Below are 20,445 nucleotides of genomic sequence, written 5' to 3' on the forward strand. Positions count from 1 at the left end.
CTGTGCTTTGTACTACATGAACTCAGACAAGACACGTCAACCAGGACTGGATTTTCAACGTACTGCTGCATTTGCTGATTTCTGATGTAGCCGGCGACGACACGACACGAGAGTGATACGCGGGGAGCTGCTTGGGGCGTGCATCCATGTCTGAAATGGACATGGCGACATGAGTGTCAGTCAGACGGTTTCAGCTTTATTGCCTTGCAGCCTTTGGGTCAGAGGCTGATGCGGAATAAGGTAGACTGATCAGGGAGACGAAAGCGTAGAACCGGCTGTCGTGCAAGGACGCGAGTCACCTGGTATCTCAAGCCCGATGAAGTAACAGTGATACACATGTCAATGAAGCTTGGGACTATTGTCACTGTGTAACTTTTAAATTATTAGGCTTGAATAAGACCCTTTCTCGGCACGGTTCACCATCTATAAATACACAGGTCAGCTAGCTGAATGAAGGTATTCCATCTCTCCTCGTCACTCTTAGACATCAAAGCTAATAATACTTCCCCAAGTCTTATCCAATATCAAATACATCATCTGCTACTCTTCACCAGCACAATGACTGAAAGAATTGTCGGGCCCTTTGGCAGAGACACGCAGCACCCCCACAGCCTCTTCCCCAACGCCCGGTCCACGGCGCAGCACTTTACCGTGTGGTCCGGCCAAGGCAGCGGCGACGCCCAGGGCTTCATCGTCATCAAAGGCATCGAGATTGTGTGGTTCAACGGCGAGAGAAAGTCCATTTACAACCACCCGCAGCCCGGCGACACAAAGTCGAGCTTTGAGTTCCAGGACGGCGAAAGGGGCGTCTGGAGCATCAGGTCCGGCTGGCGCATCGTCCGATTCGAGATTAACACGGACCGGGGCCGGTCGTGGGCGTTTGGCGGCACTTCGGGCGAACTGTACTCGAATGTGGCAAATGGAAGGCTCATTGGGTTTGAGTTGAGCACAGGCTGGGAAGTTGACTGGGCCAAGATTACATTCTTGGAGTAGGAATGCGAACCTTGCTCGGTACGTACGGGGAGTATTTTTTGACCGCGATATTGCTAACCAAGACTGACAGTCACTGACCAGGACTTGGCCGTGTTTTTAATCGAACATTGAGGGTGGCATGCCTTGTATAGGGGTTTCCCTCTCACGAGAGGTTTTCCCTCTATCAGAACGCGAATACAAAGGCAATTGATGCACCTATATGATGCGTTACCCAAGTACAAAGTCAGCATTTAGTTAAGTGAATTGACTTAATGGATATCATCATGTTCCACATGTAGAACTTGAAAAGTAGGCTGGGCCGATGTCGCTAATCGAGACCGTAATTTACGATGCCATACCGAGTATAAAACAAGCGAGATTTTTAGTGGCTTTGGTCCGTCACCGCCAGGCACAGCACAACTGAATCATTCGACAGCATACACGCAGATTTTGCGGTCGCGTCACCAAACACACTGTAAATCTCAACCAGCTTCATAGCGATAAGAACATGGAAAAGGGACAGGCGTTTCTTAGTTGAGTTTAGTGACCATCTGTACCCAGAGTTTGTAAGTGAAATGGGCTTTTACTTGGAGGTTCAATACTGACAAGAATGAAATAATGACAATACACTGATAGCGTACATCACCGTTCTTCACGTACTCGTAGCACGTCTCACCCAAATCTTCTTCTTCCACTCTCATTACACCCGTGGTATAATTCATGCTGGACACTAAAGCGATTGCTCTAGCGCCTAGCTGGGTGCTATCCGCGCAAAGCCGCTAAATGCGCCGTAGACAGCGCTAGAGCCGCTAAAAATACCCCCTTATCGTGGCTACACGTGATTCTACGTCAGTCTGCGAATCCGGGTCAGTCAAACCTTATTTGCCATCGACCAAAAAACGCCACGTCTCAACGTCCATCGTGTGCGCCGTCCGTGTCATTCGTTGCGCGTGTACCCCCTGACTTGGCATTGGTACTTTTAACGAGCAAACAACTTCACCACTGCGACCCTCATGTCGAGATAACGCACGCGCCGCCCGCCCTGCCTGCCCCTCGCCTCTGAACCTTTGACACAACGACTACCTAACTCTCCACACCCCACGATGCTCTCGCTCGCGATCCTCCCCGCGCTCGCAGCGCTCGTCGCCGCCACAGACATTGACCACACGGCGCTTCCTTCCTACCACTATGGCGCCCCGATTCCGATTGAGTGCATGAACCGAAGCTCGTACGGCCCCCCCCTTCACCGCTCCCCCCCCCTCCCCTCCCCCCGTTTACCTCGACACCAAAAAGCTAACAAAAGAGCTTGCTGCTGCGTCTCAGAGAAACCGGCGAGCATATTGAAGACAACAATCACCAGCTCCAGTGGATCCCCTTTCCCGTGTGCAAGGAGTCGGGCAAGCCGCTCGAGTTTGGCTACGGCATCGAGGGCGAGGTCAACTGCACCATTCCCATCTCGCACGACTTTTTCCACCTGCTCGAGTTTTACATTCACAGCGACGCGCCGCTGTCGTGCCGGCTGCCCGCGCGCCCGCCCGCCGTGGTCAGCGTGATTGGCGAGGCGCCGCCGCCGCAGGAGCACATTCCGCTCGTCTTTGCCGTGGCCGGCACGCTCCAGCTCAGCCACATGCACGTCTCGACGCACATGAATGTGCTGCTGCACTCGGTGCCCAAGCACCACGTGCACCACCACGACAGCGGCGTCCTCGACTCGGCCATTTCCTACAGCACCAGCCCGCTCTCCCACATGGAGGGCGCCGAGTCGACCAAGCTCACCATTGGCGAGCCGTTACCCTTGCGCTTCTCGGTCCGCTGGTTCCCCACGCCGCATCTGCCGCACTCCGAGGGCCGCGTCGAGTGGCAGGGGCTCGGCGGCCACATTTACGCGAGCACATTCTTCTACAGCCTCGTGTCGTTTATCGCGGGCGGGCTCGTCGCGGCCATGTACACGCTGGGTATCGTGCTGCCGAGGAGGTTGCAGAATCGGGCGCTAGGTGGCGCGACGCCGCTGGGCCACGGCCTCGGCAATGGCTGGGGATACTCGAAACGCATGGATTAAGAGGAAATACTGCGCAGAATAGAGTGTGGCGGTCTGCACGGGAAAAGGGGACATGTAACGATTCATATAATGGACATTGGGAGTTTTGGGTTGTCAGGTCTGTTTTTTTTTCCACACTGTACGGTACAGCGTAAACATGTGATAATCTGTAATTAATCAAGTTAAAAAATCATCATCAAATCGACGCTCTCATTCATCCTTGTCCTTGGCGCCTGTATCCTGTACGCGGGGCAGCAGTCGCAGAAACATGTCCACAGCCAAAACAGCCGCTTATCACAAAATCATTAGCTGACCGAACCCCCCAATTCAAAACAAAGAGACGGGAAACAAATTTTACTTACGAATCACGGCAAAAGGCAGATACGTCCCATACAGCAGCCGCGTCTTCTTCTCCGCCGCCACCTGCTCCGGCCCCATGTGCAGCAGCTCGTAGCAGCACGCCACCGAGCCCATAAACGTCAGGCACCCAAACGCCAGCCCGGCCAGCTCCGCGGCGCCGCCTATCCGCCGGGCCGCCGCCAGCCGCGACACGAGAAACGCCGCGAGCGGAAACTGCACGAAGCCCTCCACGTACAAGAATGCTTCAAACCACGGCGCGCTGTGCACGGCCGACGACGAGGCGGAGAAGAAGGGGTCGCCGGTCGAGGCGACGTAGCGCCGGCGCAGGCCCACGAGGAAATGCAGCGGCGCACCGGCGGGCTCCCAGAGTGGCTTGGGGTAAAAGGCGACGAGATCGAGAACTGAAGAGAGAGAGTGTTAGTAGCGAGAGCCGGGGGCGGGCCGTGGAGGGAGGGTTGAGAGGGAGGGTTGAGAGGGAGGGTTGAGAGGGAGGGTGGTTGTATGTACCAAGCATGCCAGTGAGTTGAAGGCCGATGATGGCCAGGTAGACCCAGTCGCGTATGGGTTTATTGGCCATAGTGACGCGATTTGGCCAAAAGAATTGAACAATGCTACAGAATAATTTTCTATTAATGCGACCAGAGCGATGGAGAGTCAATGCAAACGATGATGTTTGATGCATCCTCTATGGGGCTCGCGCTCGTCAGGGGAAGCTAGCAAGGGGGTGACAAAAAAGCTGGCCCATTCTCGCAGGCGTCCGCATCATACTCAACGAAGGGTGTATAGAATAGAAAATAACAGAAAATATTTAAGAAACTAATAAAATATATAAGAAATAATTCAGATATTAAAGTTTAATCTTATCTTTATTTTAGCTAGATAGACATTTTCTAGTGTTTATTAAGAATTATTTAAATATAGGCAGCTAACCTTTATTACTCTCATTATAGGCCATTTTTTTTGTCACCCGCGTGGCTAGCAAAATAAGGTGGATCCCCGGCGCGGCTCCGAGCCCCCACCCCCACCCGGCCGGATCTTGCTCCGAGGGAGAGTCGGCCAAGGTGGGCCACCATCTACTACTACTACCATTTCCTTGTGTTTTATCCGAGGTGATTATTGATATTGATGTCTCAAGCTATAGAGGACGCCTTTCTCGGTTTTCCTTTGTTACAGCGTCCCGTTTCCCATAGTATACTGCCCAAAGGCCGGTTGCGGCGTTCCCAGGAGCATATCCTGCCAAAACGCCTCGTCAAACTGAAAATCCGGCAGGAAGCCTTGAATCGGCTGATGATCCGTCGCCATCATATCCATGCCTTCCAGGGACGCGCCATCCACTGCTGCCCCCTGTCCTGGCGTATCTTCCGGGGGCGTAATCATTGCCGCCGCCGCCTCCACCACCGCACCATCACCATCACCACCACCGCCACCGCCACCAGCCGCTGCCGCTGCCAAGTCGTCAGCTACGGTTCGCGCCTCATACCACTGACTGATCCACCTCAGCTTCTTGGCATACAGCAAAAGCAGCGGCCCCCTATCGTGCATCGGCCGGCGGCGCCCTGCGCTGCTGGCCCACGCCTCGGCCGCCTCGTACTGCGCGGCCGCGCCGCGCATCGCGGCGCCATAGTCGAAGCGGCGGCGCGCGACCGACGGCTGCCAGTCCTCGGCCTCGTGGAAGAGCACGCGCGAGGCCGTGACGACGCCAAACGCGAGGAAGCCCGTCATGGTGGAGGGCCGCAGGGCCGTCTGCGCGTCGGTCAGGGCGGCGCGCGCGGCGAAGAGTGCGCGGCACGCGTCGACGAGCTTCCACAGCATGTCGGTGCGGTGAAAGGGCGCGCGGGCGGTGGCGTTGGCGCTGTTGTCGGACGAGGACACGGCGGGCTGCATGCCGAGGACGGGCTCGTAGAGGCGCACGAGCAGCGCGAGGTATAGATGGCGAAACATGACTTTTGTCCCTCTCCGAGTTAGCGTGGGGGTTGCGCAAAGCAGAATGGGAGGGGGGGGGGGGGGGGGAGTGAGAGAAACCAAACGCACCATCGTTTTGAATCGCGGGAGTCTGTGAGTGGACAAACTTGTCCATGTTGTCGCGCGTCAGGCTCAGCGTCATCTCCTGCGCGTGGCTGTAGACGGTCGCCGACGGGCCCCAGACGTACTCTGTACCCGGCAGCGCGCTCAAGCCCTTTTGCGCGATGCGCTGCAGCCGCACGCTCGCCGCGAGCGCCTCGTCGAGCGGGTGCTGGCACAGCGCGGCAATGGACTCGCAGCTCTTGGTCAGGTAGCTGTTCCACGTCACGCCGGGTCCCCTGCGAAACATGGACATTGTTCTGGAAGGGAGAGTTGTATTGTCAGCCTCGATTGCGGTACAACACGGAGAGTCAGAAATTGAAAAAAGAAAAAAGAAAGAAAAAAAAAAGGTTCACTTACACTGATGTCGCGTAATGGAGTCCCAGCACGGCGCGAATCTCGGCCGGCGTGTGCGGTTTCCGTCTTCGCACCAGATGCGACTTGTTCATGTGACACCACGCCGCACCGAGCAGCGAATGTTTGTATACCTGGCCCTGCTCCGGCGGCCAGTCCAGCTTCAAATCGAGCACAATATTCTGCGCGAGATTCATAAATAGTGGCGTTTCGGCGTCAATGTAAAAGTGAAATGAACCCCTGTTATTTTGACGTACAAATGCTGTTAATCCCACGCTTTCGCATGTTTAAAGAGAGAGAGAGAGAAAGAGAAAAGGCAAGTCACGCACCATATTAGATGCACGAGTATTGCCTGCAACAGCTCCAGCGTCTTTTCCTGCTTGATAATCATCGTCTCCGCCACGTAGTGCCGCAGCCACGTCTTGACCGCGGCGTCCACCTCTTCCGACGTCTGCGCCACCGCCGCCATGATCATCCAAAACAGCGCCGGCGCATTGTGGTGTAGCTCGTGCGGCTTGGTCGTCTCCTCGACAATGACAAACGGAAACACGGGCATGTAGTCCTTGCGGTAGATTTGCAGGTACTCGGCCGCTTCCGCAAACGTCACGGCAAAGCCCGGCACCAGCTCGACGACCCTCCTCTCTGCGCTGCTGCCGCGGCCAACGTGCGCGGCGCTCGATCCCTGCTGCTCCTCGTCGGTGGAGATTGCCCCGCGCGCATGCTCGCCGGCGGCGGCGGCGGCGGCGGCGGCGGCGGCGGTGGTGGTGTCGAGGGTGCGCGTCCGAAAGGGCCACGGGTTGTGGCTGTGGCTGTCTGGTGTCAGCGGAGACGACGAGGCATCATCACCAGCAGTCGACGCGGACCCGGTGCTCGATGGCCGCCGGCGGTTGGATCGCTGGCTGGATTCCAGGAGCGACATGATGCCGTCTAGCTTTTGCTCCAGCTGGGCGACGCGACTAAAAGACCGGGGGGAGTACGCTGGAGTGTTAGCAAAGGGTCTGCGAGAAAGGGTATTCTTAAAGCAGAGAAGATTGATGACACTTTGAATAGATCAAAGGGCTGGCGAGACGGACTTTGATTTGATTCTCCTTTTTCTGGGCGCATTTACAGGGACGCCGCACGCAATGCCTAATCGGTCACACCTGCCACATTATTTGTTAGTTGAATCGGCTAGTTGTTTTTTTTTTTCTTTTTTTCTTCGTGTGTCCTTTGACCAAGGGTTGGGTGTTCTCGGTTCCATCGCACCTTGTGCATGCTGTCGTCGTCACATCGGTCAGCGATGCGCGATCCGGCCAGCGACACTTCATCTTGAGTCGCGAGCAGTTTGCGCATGCTCTCATTTTGACGCCCGCAGGTTGCGGCCGTCGTGTGCTACTCGACGCGGACGAGTCTGGGCGCTCCATGATGTTTCTTCGTTATGTGTGCCTTTTTCTGACCAAATCAATCGCTCTACTTGGTACAGAACACGTGTCGGCAAGGCAAGCTTGCTGCTGCAAGATGTCTTTGGAAATCGACAGTGAGCTTCAAGCCTAACAAGGAGTAGAATACGTCTTTGCGACCGCGAGATGCAGCATGACGACACAAAACCTTGGGTGTATAAGAGAGAAGTCGGGCATCGGAGTTTGTGGAGCGACCGGTCCGTACGAGACCCAGGCTGTGCAGAGCCGGCTCCCAACGAAATTGGTGGTCGGAGTCGGGCTCTTTTAGTGACCGTATCCGTACAAGTAAGCATTGAAAACTAGATAGAGCAACAACCGCGCACTTCTTGAGACCTATTTTATCTAAGTTAGTAGCACTCGGCAATATGACCATACGCGGCAAAGTGGACAAGTGCGTGAAATGAATAATATTAAAGAGCGTCATATATCGACAAGATTGGTGTCGCCACGATGAAAAAAAAGTACACCAAGCTCGGGGTATCGCGAATAGAAGGAAGCGCCTGTGCAGCAACAGAGATGAAAACACAAAAAAGAAACGAGGCAAAAGTAGATTTGGTCTGTGATGTCCTGCTCACGACTCGACATTTTTTGGTATGAGAATCCCCCCCCATCATCAACTTTTTGACTCTTGAAATATTGCTCATGAAGTATATTTAGTCTTGTCCACCCGACACCGCGGTCGGGTTTGCCTTCTACACAGTCTCGGCAGTGCTGGTGGCATCCACGGAGCGGCGCTGCCGAATATACTTGGGCCAGGTGTTGGTGAGGATGAGGTACTTGATACTGATCTCGGCGTCACTAAAGACTGTGTCGTCAAAGCCGTCTGGGATTGAGCCGGCGAAGCGCAAGGCCGCTGCGGCATTATCGGCCGTGCGGCGCGGCGTATCAGCAAATGGCGTGGCCGGGTCGTACGTATCGCACTCGTCGTTGACGACAGCGCGGGCGGCCTTTTCAAAGACGGCCTCGAGCTTGCGAAAGTCTTGCGACGCCAAATTGATCTGGAACTCGGCGCAGCTGGCGCTAATAAAGTCGAGGTAGATGTGCAGCGCACCCTCAAACATCTCGCGCGAGGCCCTCTTGACAGGGGTCGGGGGGGGCCTCTCGTCATCGGGCCCGCTGCTACTGGAGATGCTCCTGGTGGTGCTAATGTTGTGCGCGCGCTTCCAGTCGCGCACGCGCATGAGAAAGGCCACGTTCTCGCCGGAAAAGTCCTTGAGCGCAGAGAACTCTTGGAGCGGCTCCGGGTTCTTCTCCAGGGTGTGCTCAAGGGCGTCCATGGTCAGGATGGAGCCGCCGGAGCCCGTCGAGTTGACCGACGACGCGGCCCGGGACATGCGTGACGCCCACGTGGTACCCGAGATTTCAGAGTGCACCGACTTTGCGTCCTTGGCGCCGAAGCGCTGGCGCGACTCCCACCGGGCAATGGACTCGAGCGTCTCCTGGCTCAGATTGCGGGCCTTGCGCACCTCCATGACGGGGACGAAGACGGTAAAGAATTCGAGAAACATGATGGAGAGGGCAATCCACATGGGAGGGATAAAGACGTTGTTGACGGGAGCCATGGCAGGAACGTACAGGGCGATGAGCCACATGGGGGCCGCGTGTAGGCCCGAGAGACAGCAGCCAATGGTCTGTAGCCGCCAGCCCTGCGTGTCGTGGACGTTGCGGGCGCGGAAGAGGATGACGGGAGCCACAATCCAGGCCCAGAAGAGCTGCCAGAAGATTGAGGGCCACCACTCCCAACCGGTACCCTGCGCGACCTTGACCTCCATGGGCGTGCCCGAGACCTCGGTGCCGTCGATGCCATACGAGTCATGAAACTTGCGGGAGACGAGGAACATGAAGACGGTAAGGCTCACTTGCAGGCTCATACCGACGGCGACGCTGGCGAGCGTCTTCTTGTTGTAGTCGAGTTGCTGCCACCAGACCTTGACCGACTCGCGCAGCGAGATGCGGCCGGGTCGGCGGGTGAAGATTCGGTAGGGCTCGGCCGAGCGCTTGGCGTACTTTCTCTGCGCGTTGGCCACGTAGAGGAAGCGTGTGTTGGAGGCGTGGAAGAGAGCAATGCCAAGCGGAAGCCAGATGCCCATGATCCAGTACTCTGCCACCTCGGGCATCAGAGGGCCGTAGACGTAGCCCGTCGTCACGCAGACCCAGTAGACGTGCATCAGGAGGATGCCAGCAAAGGAGATGGGAAGACCGCGGATGCGCAGAATCTGTGACTTGCGCTTTCTCCACAGGTAGAGCATGGCTCCCAAAAGGGTGCCAGTCCACGCTATGGCAAGAATAATATAGAAGATGCCAAGGCCATTGACTCGGGCCTCTGGCTTCGTCGTGGCCGTGTTGCCGAGTTCAGAGCCCATGATGAACAGCTGGCACAGGTATCACAAAAAGAGGGGCTCAGTAAGGAAACGTATAAAGGAGGGTAGTAGATGTTGAAAAGGTTTTGAAAGAAAAAAAGAGAGTCGAGAAGTGGTTATAGTCCGAGACGAAAGAGGACTCAAGTCCCAAGAACTTGGTCGATGTAATGCGGAAATCCGTCTTCATATACTTTTGACAAGTCCTAATAGAAAAGACCCATACACTAAAGTCGGACAAGAGACCAGGGGTCTACCCAAACGGGCTCTGTCTTGTCAATCTTGTGCTAGTTACCACTGCTACCAGCAGTAAAAAGCAAAAGCTATTGGCGCTGGGCTGCCACGCGAATCGTTCTCTACTCAATTGGGCTGGTCTATAGCAAAGCTGGGCCCCAGGGCCAATCGGGAAGCAATAGCCTGGGACTCGATGAGCACTTCAACATGCAGGGCACGGCCGCGGAAATTTAGGCATATCGGGTGCTGAGCATGTTGTTGCCATTCACCATCGTTTGCAGCCGGGATGAGCGACAGGTTGGCCAGGGTGCGCGGAGCGGGCGAGCAGTGTCTTGGGCAAGCTTGCAAGGGGAGGCAGGGGGCGGGCTGGTAAAAGCGGCACGAATGCTGATCCCATCCTGGCCGATCCTGCAGAGCTCGCTGAGACAGCCATGGCAGTCAAGTCCATTCCAACTCGCCAACTTGCTTTTGAGCGCTCAGCGTGTGGCTTGCATGAATGCGTGGGGTGGCTGCTATATGCCGACCAACCACACGAGCGCGGAACAGTCTCTGAACAACGTACCATTGCGATTCACATGGAAACGAGGGAGCGTAGTAGTCGTGCAAGGTACGGCCTCTGCGGTGGGGGAAGGGAACGTCGTTGCAACACACTGTTTAAAGGGCTTGGGATCAGCCTGTGCGACGATATTGGGCAGCCTCTGACATGTTCGTCAGGCTCACCATGATGGTAGACCAAGGTGAAAAGGTGGCAGAGGGCAATGGCCGACATTGGCTTAATTGTCGTGAGCCTTGCGAGTCTCGCAATGATCGTAGCTCCCTTGTAGCTGATCCAAGACACTTGAGTGATGCAGGTGATGAGCGCGTTCATCCCCCGGCAAAGTTTCATTTTCACGACTCAGGGCTCACACAGACCGACCTTGTAAGGCCTAGTCGCTTTCTGTGCCTTCGTCTGCGTCTGAACGAAAAGAAGAGCAGCTTCAGAATGACAACTCTTCACGGCTGCTGCATTTCTTCATACAATCGGCATTCGTGCAGAAGGATAGGCATCAGTGAAAAGAAATTATTAGCGGCTTGAGAAAAGGGCAAGCAAAAGCAACGCTTCGGGAACAGCGCGCGCCCCATTGCGCCAGACTAACAAGAAGCTAGTCAGTTAGCCCACGACGGTGATGAATGTCAGCGAGTAAAAGCTGTCTTTTGCGAGCTCGGCCGTGGCCTACCATAACTAGCACTCCCGGCGTCCCGTTGACCGAGACATGGTCTTGAAATTGGGCTCTGTCGTGCTTGGCGTTGGGCGGAATAAGTCATCGTCCGACAGATGGTGCGAATGAAAGACGTAGTGATCTGTACGGGTTACGGATATTGAGAGGGCCACATTTTACAGACGCAAGGGCGGTTCGGTGGCTAACGTTGATCGGCAAGCTGGCGCAATAAGAAGGAAGCAAAATCATGAAGAGCTGCACGCCAGGTTGGCGTAACGGGTTCGTTTCTTTTTTTGACAGCTCGTCTTTTCCTCTTTCGGTCTTGCCATTCAAACATCAAATGTGCTGGCCAATTTCCCCATATAAGAGAAATCCGTCGTGTAAGTGCCGAATCAAGCGACGCTGCAAGAGCACACACCGCAGTGGTCCTGTCCCAGGCTAATTGACGCTGATCTAGTTGCAAGACTCTGTCTGTTTATCCGTAGTGCGATGATGGATGATGGAGCAAGCCAGTTGTGGCTGGCTTTTCATCAAAAATCAAGCTACCCAGGTACTCGGTAGGCATCGATCTGGCCCGGCCGAAATTATCGGGCATCTCATCATATTTCCGCAACTCATTTCCCGTCGCCGATGCCAGCAATCTCCCGACTCCTTTGTTGGTCGAGGTGTGCCTGGTTCGGAATTCTTATTTTTCCCGCACGGACGTTGCGTGACCTCACCACCATCCCGCAGAAGGAAAAAGCAAAAAAACCGTAAATCATCCTAGCTGGGGTAGCAAAAAGCAAAGCGGCGTGAATTCCGCAAGGCCAGACTTTGTTTCACTCATGCCCTGCCGCGAACCCCGCCAACCGCTCCCAATGATGTGGCACAGATAGGCGACTGCACCCATCCTCCTGAAAGAATTTAAAAAGTCGGACAGGCAGCCGTTAGCCGTCGTGAAACTACACAAGTGGCTATACCGAATAGCGCACACGAAGTGCGGACGTCCGTTTTTGCAAATGTCATACGCCAAGGTGCTGTTGCCGCCTTCGCCGTCGTTCCGTTTCGTAGCATCATCCAGGTCTCGTTGGATTTGGACTCGGTATCCAGCGCACGCTACTAGCGCAGCAATTGTGCGTATGCTCGGTGCTAATCTGCTGCTCCACGCCGCTTTCATCTGAGATCAGGCCGGTGAAGCCAAGGATACCAGGGCTGGAGGGAGTCTTTCCTAGCCTATCAACCCTGGGACGACACTAATTTGTCATGTCTTGCACGGAGCTTTGATCAGCAGTTTGGCGCCCTTGCCAGCGGAAGCGCACCCGCTGTGATGATCCATCCTGCAAAGACGCTTTTTAGCAGAAGAAAGCTGGGACCATGCCAAATGATAATGACAGGCTGCAGTGGCGATAATGCTTCATATAACGATATGCGTAGAAAGTATTTATCATCTCTATCTCTATGCAGGACTTTCCGTGCAAGTTTCGCGCTAAATTGTCCGAAATACTCCCTTGGCACGGCGTAGCAGCTCGAACCACATGGCGTCGCGGTCCTCTCTTGTCCTGGTGACGGCGTCTCGATTCTCTTCTGCTCTTCGGAGCAAATACTTCATACATTCTCCAGTAGTTCCCCAGGCCATGTACTTATACACTGGAAGTTGCGCGGCGGGTGGAGTCACCGGCTCCTCGGATGATGTGCTGGAATTCATCTCGACCAGCTCACAGCTGATCTCGTCGGCCATGCCTTGTAGCTGCGCGAATAGTAGCTCCGATCGAGCACGACCTTCCACAGAAATGGCGTATGCCTTTCTGACAGAGCTGGCATTATGTGTCGCAAACATGATGCTGACTTTCGGATATGGGCCAGAGCCTGGGATTGTCGAGCTCCATTCACGAGTCAAGACGCTGATTGCAGTGGCATCATAGCAAGCGTCTGTGTCGGCTTTACTGCCTTGCAGACGTTCGGGTGGGTCAGACTGAAGATATGCGCCTCGAACGAGCTTAACACCAAGCGTAAAGTTGTTCTGCTGAGCTTCTCTCAGGTGGCTGGCGAGCGTTCGCGGCATGGATTTCTTATAGGCCTGGTAGGTGCCAAAGATGATGGCCTTGTCAGGCACAACATTGTGCCTCTGAGCAAGCTCAAGCGTCCATTTATCGATAGTATCTTGCAGCTCGTCCTGTTCGCCGTCAATCAACACGCGAACATCGCGCTCGCGCGCAATTTGACAGACTCTATCGATAGATTCAGTGAAGTACGGACCAGGTTTTAACCCCTTCTGGAGTTGTTCACGGGCACGACTCCCTGCTCCGGAGAATCTACGCCACATCAGCAAACACGTCAGAGTATGTTCGGCGGACTACATACTTGAGCGCGACGAAATCGCCAGCTGCGGCTAATTGCACAGTTTTCAGTGAATTCTCGAGCCATGTGGATATTTCTTTGTTCGCCTTTTCGTCGGGGTCAACTTTCGAGTCGGAACTTTTCGAAGCCCCCTCGGAATCTTCATTCGGTGACTCTCTAGCATATGCCAGAATTGCCCCTGTGAACCCGATCTTCTTTACACCCGCAAGAGTCTCTGCGACTTGTTCCGCGTTTTCGCCTGCACAAAATTGCTTGTAGAGAGACATGTTCAAAATGTATTTCAACAACCTGTTGTGATCCGGATTGAGAAGTTTCGTGTCGCTGAATGCTAAAAATCGCAGCAGGGAAAGGGAGATTGCCAGCAGCTTGGGCGAGGATGACACTGTGCTTGTGGCGAGAGAGCGTACAATCATTGTTAGCGGAAGAAGTGAAAGTGGCTGGTTTTTGACGCTACGTCGCTCATTTTTGGCAGCAACATTTGTGCTATTGTCGTTTGTTTCCATCGAGGGTGAAGCCTTGTTGCCATGTGTCGAATGAACGAAACGACTAGTTCCGTCGTAGGAGCTTGGCAGCGTTTTTGAGAGGATCAAGACTCTTATGCCAGGGACGCAGCGCATCATCGTATTGTCTTGTCTAATTTGGCAAATCCGCTTTGAAATTGGTGCTAAGATTTGTCGCATCTTGAAGTCTATACCTTGAAACGATGTACATTTCTCATTGCCTAGAAGAGTCGCGCCTAGTAATGCTTGTGTACCGCGATAATTTCCGTAGCCCAGACGATAGGTGCTGCAACATTCGTGACTAATAGTGGTAGGGTTTTTGATAGATATCGAGTGTTTGTGCTTTGTTCTTTGTGGTCGTCGATGGGTATTCGACCAAAAGTGCAGTGACCCACACCCCGACGGCAATGACAGAAGCGTGACGCCATCATGACTGCTTGTCACCGTCGCGCACAGTTAAGTCTCAGATGTATGATGCGATGGCCATCACAGAAAGTCATTGTGAATCGGTACCTGGAATTAGCGGGAGACTTATCGTTCAGCTAGCTCTGGGCCAGGGCCCATGATGATCTGTGATCTGCCTGTTGCTCTTGATGACGATTGCTCTCGACGACGAGCATGACTGTAGGGTACCTGAAATTGGTCCAAGGAATCTTGACAGCATTTGCTTTCTGGCTCAAGGCAAATGCCTGATTGGCACAGACGATCAATCGTAGATGCGAGCCAGGGTAATACTCCAAGAGTTATACAATGAGCTTTATTCGATGATGCGTGTTGAAAGATGAAAGTATGTAGGGAGACAAACGGCGCGCTGCCGACGCCTGCCACGGGACTGCCAACCGTCAACAGACAAACGACCACGAGACAAACCCGACCAACATGATATATGATCAATGAAAAAAGAGCCAATCTCTATTAACATTCAATTTTACCGAGTATAACAGTGTCACCATGCGACATTGCCTGATTTTACGCACCCCATATATGAAGTAACGTAATAATGCCTACTCCGGGTAAAACTCTAAGATAACCCTGCGGTGGGCGCGGGTTGGCGGGGAATCACTAGGAAAAGAAGCACGCTACTGCGGGACAGCCCTACACATATTGCACTGGACTCGCTGGAAACCGATTCGCAAGCAAGCTTTCCCCAGAGCGAATAGAACACCATGGCACGGGAAAGGAAGACGATCCTCGCCCCTGCGCGGCAGTTGAGCCGGCAAGCTGTGATGAAGCTTATTCGAAACACATCATGGATCTGTGCGATGCAAAATTCAGCGTCGCCAACGGAAAGCCCTCCATCGCAGCCTCCTGTCGCAGTCGTCTGATGTTGCCTTGATTGTGGCGACACTAAATCGAGCCTACTACACATCCACCTGCATCTCCCCGCACTTGTTCAAGCACGTTGTGGCCATGCCCTCAATACAACTATTGTTTTAACTCTATGCTGTGCGCGTCGCGACACTAAGGTAGCAGACAGAGGCGCGGATTTTGCATATGCTGGGGTAGATTAGGCCCTGACTAACTAGGTACTGCACCGGAATCATGTCCTCCCCAAAGCCAAACTTATCCTCCACAGGCTGCCCCTCACCATTTAACCCAGTAGACATTTACGTGGCTGGGTTTGTGCAAGGACTTGGGGCTACAATAAGCCAACGAGCATACAGGATTAAATAGGCCGTTCCCGAATTGATACCTGCAAAACCAGGAGCCTAGTTTTGGGACTTTTCTTTTCAGCGATAGAACGCATCTCAAGAGTCCCCGGAAGTGGCAGAAGAGTACCGGCCCCGTTGCAGAGCCCCACTCAACCCTTCTGTCCGGCTTCCAATACTTTTCCATTACCTTTTGAAAATAGCAACGTCTGATTGTGTTCAATCTTTCCTTCTCTTCCGCTGAAGTACTGCTGCTCTCGTAGCCGCCATATATAAGCCTGGTGTGTTAGCGAAGCCTTCCCAGGTGGCTAGTGGCGCTGCGACGACACGACTGGTTGCGCCCGCTCGCCCTAAGTATGTCCCTTCTGTTCAGTTCAAATTGACCGCCTCATGTGGCTGAAGTTTGGCGCAAACAAGCTGGAGGGCGCGCTTGAGATAGTTGCATCATCTGACTGTGTTCTTAACACATAATTGACTTGATGCTTCAGTCTACCCAGGCGAACTGATCATCACTTACCGTGGAGCCATCTATAGTACCTCAGCACAAGACAGCACTGGCGTGACCAATATGGAGGAGAAGGATCCGAGAAAAGCCGTCCAGGAGCGACGCGGGGACGCGCAATGCACGTCCCATACCGACAGCTTGTTAGCTACGCAACCCGATCCAACTCTAGCCACAAGCGCTGGCGCTGCTAGTGGTTTGCTTCATGGTGATGCAGAGATCGAAGCCGGCGGAAGCGACGAGGACGGCGAGTTCTCAGCGACCGATTTTGATGCCGATTCAATAGACGACAATCATTCCGATTCTACCTCTCTGCGATCTAGTATCTTAGAACATAGCTACGTCAATGGACGCAGATATCACCGATACCGCCATGGGCGCTATCCTATACCAAATGACGAAGCCGAACAGAATCGTGAAGATATGCTGCATACCATGATGATGGAGGCCACCGACGGACGGCTGTTCTATGCGCCCCTGGGACCGAATCCGCAAAAGGTCATTGACCTTGGAACCGGCACTGGCCTATGGGCGATAGAATGTACGCCCCACGGCGTGCAACACGTGTGACTTTAGGTCTAATATGTGATACAGTCGGAGATCGATATCCTAGTGCGGAAATCACGGGCCTCGATCTCAGTCCCATACAGCCAACCTGGGTTCCCCCAAACGTCAAGTAGGTGAAGCCGCCATGACTACGGTAAGGCTCTGTGTTGACTAGTCAGATTTTTGGTGGACGATGTCGAAGCCGAGTGGTTGAACGGTGATGACTTTGACCTGGTTCACCTCAGAAACATGATTCCCATACTAAAATCCCCCATCAATCTATTGAAACAAGCATATGAGTGAGCTGGAGAACCTCTCCTCTGCCAAACCCCGCTTCTAACATCAAGACAGACACATCAGGCCAGGCGGTTGGGTGGAGCTTCAAGACGTCGATGGTGTCGTGCACACAGACGACAATAGCGTACCCAAAGACTGGCCACTGAAGAGATTCACCAATCTGCTCGTCGAGGCCTTTGCGCAATTCGGCACAAATGTCAACGCGGCCGAATCTGGACGCGAGTATCTAGAAGAAGCCGGGTTCGTCAATATACAACACAACTACATTAAACTACCATACGGCACATGGCCGAAAGACAAGTACGTGCGCCGCCCTCTGCTGGCACCAGCCGCCCGCCAAATGCCCATCATCTCGTTCCATTGAACGCTGACGAAGAAATGTTGCCAGATTGATGCGCTTGGTCGGCATGTACTATCGCACCGCCTGCGAAGACTTTTTGCCGGCCGTCGGCGCCATGCACTTTCCCAAGATGGGCTGGGAAAAGGCCGAGATGGAAGTCTTTTTTGCGCAGGTGCGCCAGTCCATGCGCGACCCCAAGGTGCACGCCTACGGTAAGATGCACTTTTGGAGTGGCCAGAAGCCTCTTGGTGCGTGAGATGCGTGCGTAACATGATGTATGAAAAACCTGAATAATAGCATAAAGCGACTGGTCGGTTTTAGCGTCTTGCACAGCCGTTGCAGTCGACGGCATTTACTTTTTGTATTGAAAAAATTGCCTCGTTCGAGGTTTCGTGCTTTGCCTTGATAATGCCATTCACGAGCGATCGTTTCCGCAGGCATCATAATTGGAGCCAGATTCTACGATGCTCGCATACACTGCTTACATGACCACTCCTTGCGCGAACAAACTGTTCCAAATACCCCATGTTGCTGGATCTAGAATATACGCCTATATACAAAAAAGTATTTTAATTCCATGCTCTCGTCAATCACCTCCAGCCGCTTGACCCCCCTCAGCGCCTCGACTTGGTCTTTTTGCTCTTCCTCGTCTCCTCGCGCCCCTCCGACGAGTCCCCCGCGCGCCTCTTGCGGCGGCTCTCCTCCAAAACCTGCTTCATACCTGCCGACGCCGTAAACTTGGGGTGTGACGGGTCAATCGCGTACTCGTGGCTGTCAAACACGGCCTGGAAGCGAGCGTCCCCGACATCCATCTCAAAGTCCCCTTGCAGCTCTGCAGCGCCACCCTTCTTCTCCGCCGCCGCCGCCGCCTTCTTCGCTTTACCCTTTGCTTTGGCCTTTTTGCGTTGCTGCTTCTCGGCGCGCAGAATCTCCTTCATGTCAAAGTGGTCGAGGTGCGCGGCCGTCGCTCCGCCTTCGGCATCGTCCTCGGCCATGACTTTGCTGAGGTGTGCGCGCTCCTCGGCGTCGGCGGCCGAGGCGGCGAGGCGGGCCTCGCGTTTTTGAAGGCGCTCGGCCTTGCGGATGGATGTCTTGGAGGCTGCGGCGGGGGCCTCCGAGGTGAAGAAGGGATCGTCGAAGCCGAGATCCTCGCCGCCGTCGTCATTGTTGTTAAAGGTCATGGTCGCGCCGCCCTCGTCGTCGTCGCTGCCAGCAGCGGCGGTTTCGCCGTTGGCACCGGCGCGACGAGCACGCGCAGCCTCGCGCTTGCGTTCTTTACGTTCGCGCTCCTTGCGCTTATACTTTTCAATCGTCGTCTCCTCCCCGTCCTCGGCAGACTTTGTGGCCTTGGCCTCAGAGAGCGCCGGGGTGAATGTGATTTGCATCTCGCCGACAGGTCCGCCCTTGGCTGCCTTGGGCGCGGGCTTCTCGCCCAGACCGAGCGCTGCGCGCATCTTTTGACGTGCGCGCTCCTGCTTGGATAGCTTGGGCTTCTCCTCTCCCGCTTGGCCGTCCGGGTTGTCACCGTCATCGTTGTCACTGACACCATTGCCATCCTCTACGCCAAAAGTGGCTACCTTGTGGCCGTCGTCGTCGTCATCGTCGGAGCCTTCGGTGTCGCTGGCCAGATAGGCGCGCAGATCATTCTCTTCGAGATCCGCCCGGCTGCCGGTGAATGCGCGCTTGATAGAGTCTTTGCGTGTCGCCTCCTCGGGATGCAAGTCCCACGTGAGCTTGACCTTGGAGCTCTGCAGCGCCGTGGTAACGAAGTCGACGGGCTTGTACGAGTCGGGAAGCTCTGTGCACTCATCGCGAGGCTCATCGTCAAATTCGACGTCGTCCGGCACGAAACGCAGGTCGAGAAAATTAGAGGAAGACTGATATTCAGTTCCGTCAGTCGCCTCATAGAGTTGTTGCGCAATCTTTTCGTCGGAGCACTCCATAATGGCATAGTAATATCGTAGGCGGTCGAGCTGGTACTTTCGCAAAGCATCGCTATCGAATTCTTGGTCGTCACCTTCTTGAATGAGCTTATTTTTGATTTTTTCGTCCTCCTCGTCAGAGTCTTCTTCCTCGTCGCTGTCTGAGTCGTCCTTGCTCTCCTTGAAGAGTTCCTTGGGCGGACCCTCGATCTCTTCTCGCTGCATGCGCTCCTTGCCGAATTCACTGGGGTATACAGACACCTTGATCACGCGCCCAGAGCTTTCCCCAATGAAACTGGAGAAGAGGGCGAAGAGATTCGTCGAGTTTACGTGGTCCCAGTCGAGATTGACAATGGCTATCCGTTTCGAAACCTCGCCAGCCTCAACTTCGGCCTGCTCGTCTTGCAATCTTTGCATGTCGCCTTCAGTGATGAGTTCTGCGCCGCCGTCGTCGTCATCGTCGGAGTCTTCCTCTTCTGATGAGTCTTCTTCTTCAGAAGATGAGAAACCACCGCCACGCGCGGGATCGTAGTTGGCGCGCAAGTCGCGCTCATGAACAGCACGAAGCTCTCGCTGGACGGCATCATCATCGTCGACCTCAATTTCGGCTTCGCTGCCCTTCTCTTCCCCCTCCTCTTTGTCGTCTTCCGCCTCATACAGGCGCTGCAAAGCCTTCTTCTTGGAGTCGGATTTCACCTTGCGGCCGTATCGATCGACGTGGGAAGTAGATGTAAAGTCTTCGTCGTCGAGCATGCCCGCGAATCGCTTGTCGAGCTTGGTTTTGGCATTTTTCTTGGAGGGCAAGCGGAATCGGGGATCCGTCTCGAAGTTGCTGAATCGCGCATCGGCGATACGACTGGGAGCCGGAGCCCCTTTCTTCTTGTCAGACTTCATGTCAAATGTCTCTGCTTGTGTATGCAGCACACAATCTAGGTGGAGAATGTCGTTGGGATTGTCTGCGGTAAGTAGCAGTGTTTGCGAAAGGCCTGCTTGAACTTTTTTGGCGGTCATGATTTTTCTGCCGCTTTGGCGGGGCCGGCTGCAACAGACTTGTGGGGCGGCCTGCCGCCTCGAGCATATAAATCCGACGGTCCAATGACCTTGTATTTTCTTCTAAAAACATATATGTTTTATTCCGAGCGGAGATTTGGCCAAGCTGAGGTTGAAACTGAAAGATTATTCTATGGATCTCACCATCGGAGTTCGTGGCTCTAGGTAGCTGAATTGGTGACTGTTTTGGCTCGTGGGCTCGGAATTGATTGCTCCCTGTTTACACGGAGCATCAGAGACGGTTTGCGACTCCGGAGTAGCTAGGTTAGCTCCTTGTATGTATCATAC

General features: G+C 54.3%; 8 protein-coding genes across 8 annotated transcripts; 3 read left to right on the forward strand and 5 right to left on the reverse strand.

The window, feature by feature from the left end:
* Positions 1–558: 558 nt before the first annotated feature.
* Positions 559–993, forward strand: BBA_08929 (uncharacterized protein; the record flags this gene model as incomplete). Its single annotated transcript, XM_008604026.1, has 1 exon — positions 559–993. One exon carries the CDS (start codon positions 559–561, stop codon positions 991–993), a length of 435 nt encoding a protein of 144 aa, XP_008602248.1.
* Positions 994–2,075: 1,082 nt separating this feature from the next.
* On the forward strand, positions 2,076–3,031 carry BBA_08930 (uncharacterized protein; the record flags this gene model as incomplete). The annotated part of the gene is made up of 2 exons (XM_008604027.1): positions 2,076–2,200; positions 2,296–3,031. The coding sequence occupies 2 exons, from the start codon at positions 2,076–2,078 to the stop codon at positions 3,029–3,031; spliced, it is 861 nt and encodes a 286-aa protein (XP_008602249.1).
* A 189-nt stretch (positions 3,032–3,220) lies between these two features.
* On the reverse strand, positions 3,221–3,947 carry BBA_08931 (uncharacterized protein; the record flags this gene model as incomplete). The annotated part of the gene is made up of 3 exons (XM_008604028.1): positions 3,221–3,300; positions 3,373–3,771; positions 3,878–3,947. The coding sequence occupies 3 exons, from the start codon at positions 3,945–3,947 to the stop codon at positions 3,221–3,223; spliced, it is 549 nt and encodes a 182-aa protein (XP_008602250.1).
* Positions 3,948–4,537: 590 nt separating this feature from the next.
* BBA_08932 (Putative Zn(II)2Cys6 transcription factor) lies at positions 4,538–7,188 on the reverse strand (the record flags this gene model as incomplete). Its single annotated transcript, XM_008604029.1, has 5 exons — positions 4,538–5,313; positions 5,402–5,691; positions 5,792–6,025; positions 6,115–6,783; positions 7,031–7,188. 5 exons carry the CDS (start codon positions 7,186–7,188, stop codon positions 4,538–4,540), a joined length of 2,127 nt encoding a protein of 708 aa, XP_008602251.1.
* A 728-nt stretch (positions 7,189–7,916) lies between these two features.
* BBA_08933 (uncharacterized protein) lies at positions 7,917–9,587 on the reverse strand (the record flags this gene model as incomplete). The annotated part of the gene is made up of 1 exon (XM_008604030.1): positions 7,917–9,587. The coding sequence occupies one exon, from the start codon at positions 9,585–9,587 to the stop codon at positions 7,917–7,919; it is 1,671 nt and encodes a 556-aa protein (XP_008602252.1).
* Positions 9,588–12,479: 2,892 nt separating this feature from the next.
* On the reverse strand, positions 12,480–14,351 carry BBA_08934 (proline dehydrogenase; the record flags this gene model as incomplete). Its single annotated transcript, XM_008604031.1, has 3 exons — positions 12,480–13,305; positions 13,355–14,045; positions 14,306–14,351. 3 exons carry the CDS (start codon positions 14,349–14,351, stop codon positions 12,480–12,482), a joined length of 1,563 nt encoding a protein of 520 aa, XP_008602253.1.
* A 1,717-nt stretch (positions 14,352–16,068) lies between these two features.
* BBA_08935 (methyltransferase domain-containing protein) lies at positions 16,069–17,441 on the forward strand (the record flags this gene model as incomplete). Its single annotated transcript, XM_008604032.1, has 5 exons — positions 16,069–16,543; positions 16,597–16,678; positions 16,728–16,847; positions 16,900–17,145; positions 17,234–17,441. 5 exons carry the CDS (start codon positions 16,069–16,071, stop codon positions 17,439–17,441), a joined length of 1,131 nt encoding a protein of 376 aa, XP_008602254.1.
* Positions 17,442–17,799: 358 nt separating this feature from the next.
* On the reverse strand, positions 17,800–20,118 carry BBA_08936 (pre-rRNA-processing protein ESF1; the record flags this gene model as incomplete). The annotated part of the gene is made up of 1 exon (XM_008604033.1): positions 17,800–20,118. The coding sequence occupies one exon, from the start codon at positions 20,116–20,118 to the stop codon at positions 17,800–17,802; it is 2,319 nt and encodes a 772-aa protein (XP_008602255.1).
* Between the last annotated feature and the right edge of the window lie 327 nt (positions 20,119–20,445).

This window comes from Beauveria bassiana (assembly GCF_000280675.1).
Source record: "Beauveria bassiana ARSEF 2860 unplaced genomic scaffold BBA_S00042, whole genome shotgun sequence".
Classification (NCBI taxonomy): domain Eukaryota; kingdom Fungi; phylum Ascomycota; class Sordariomycetes; order Hypocreales; family Cordycipitaceae; genus Beauveria; species Beauveria bassiana.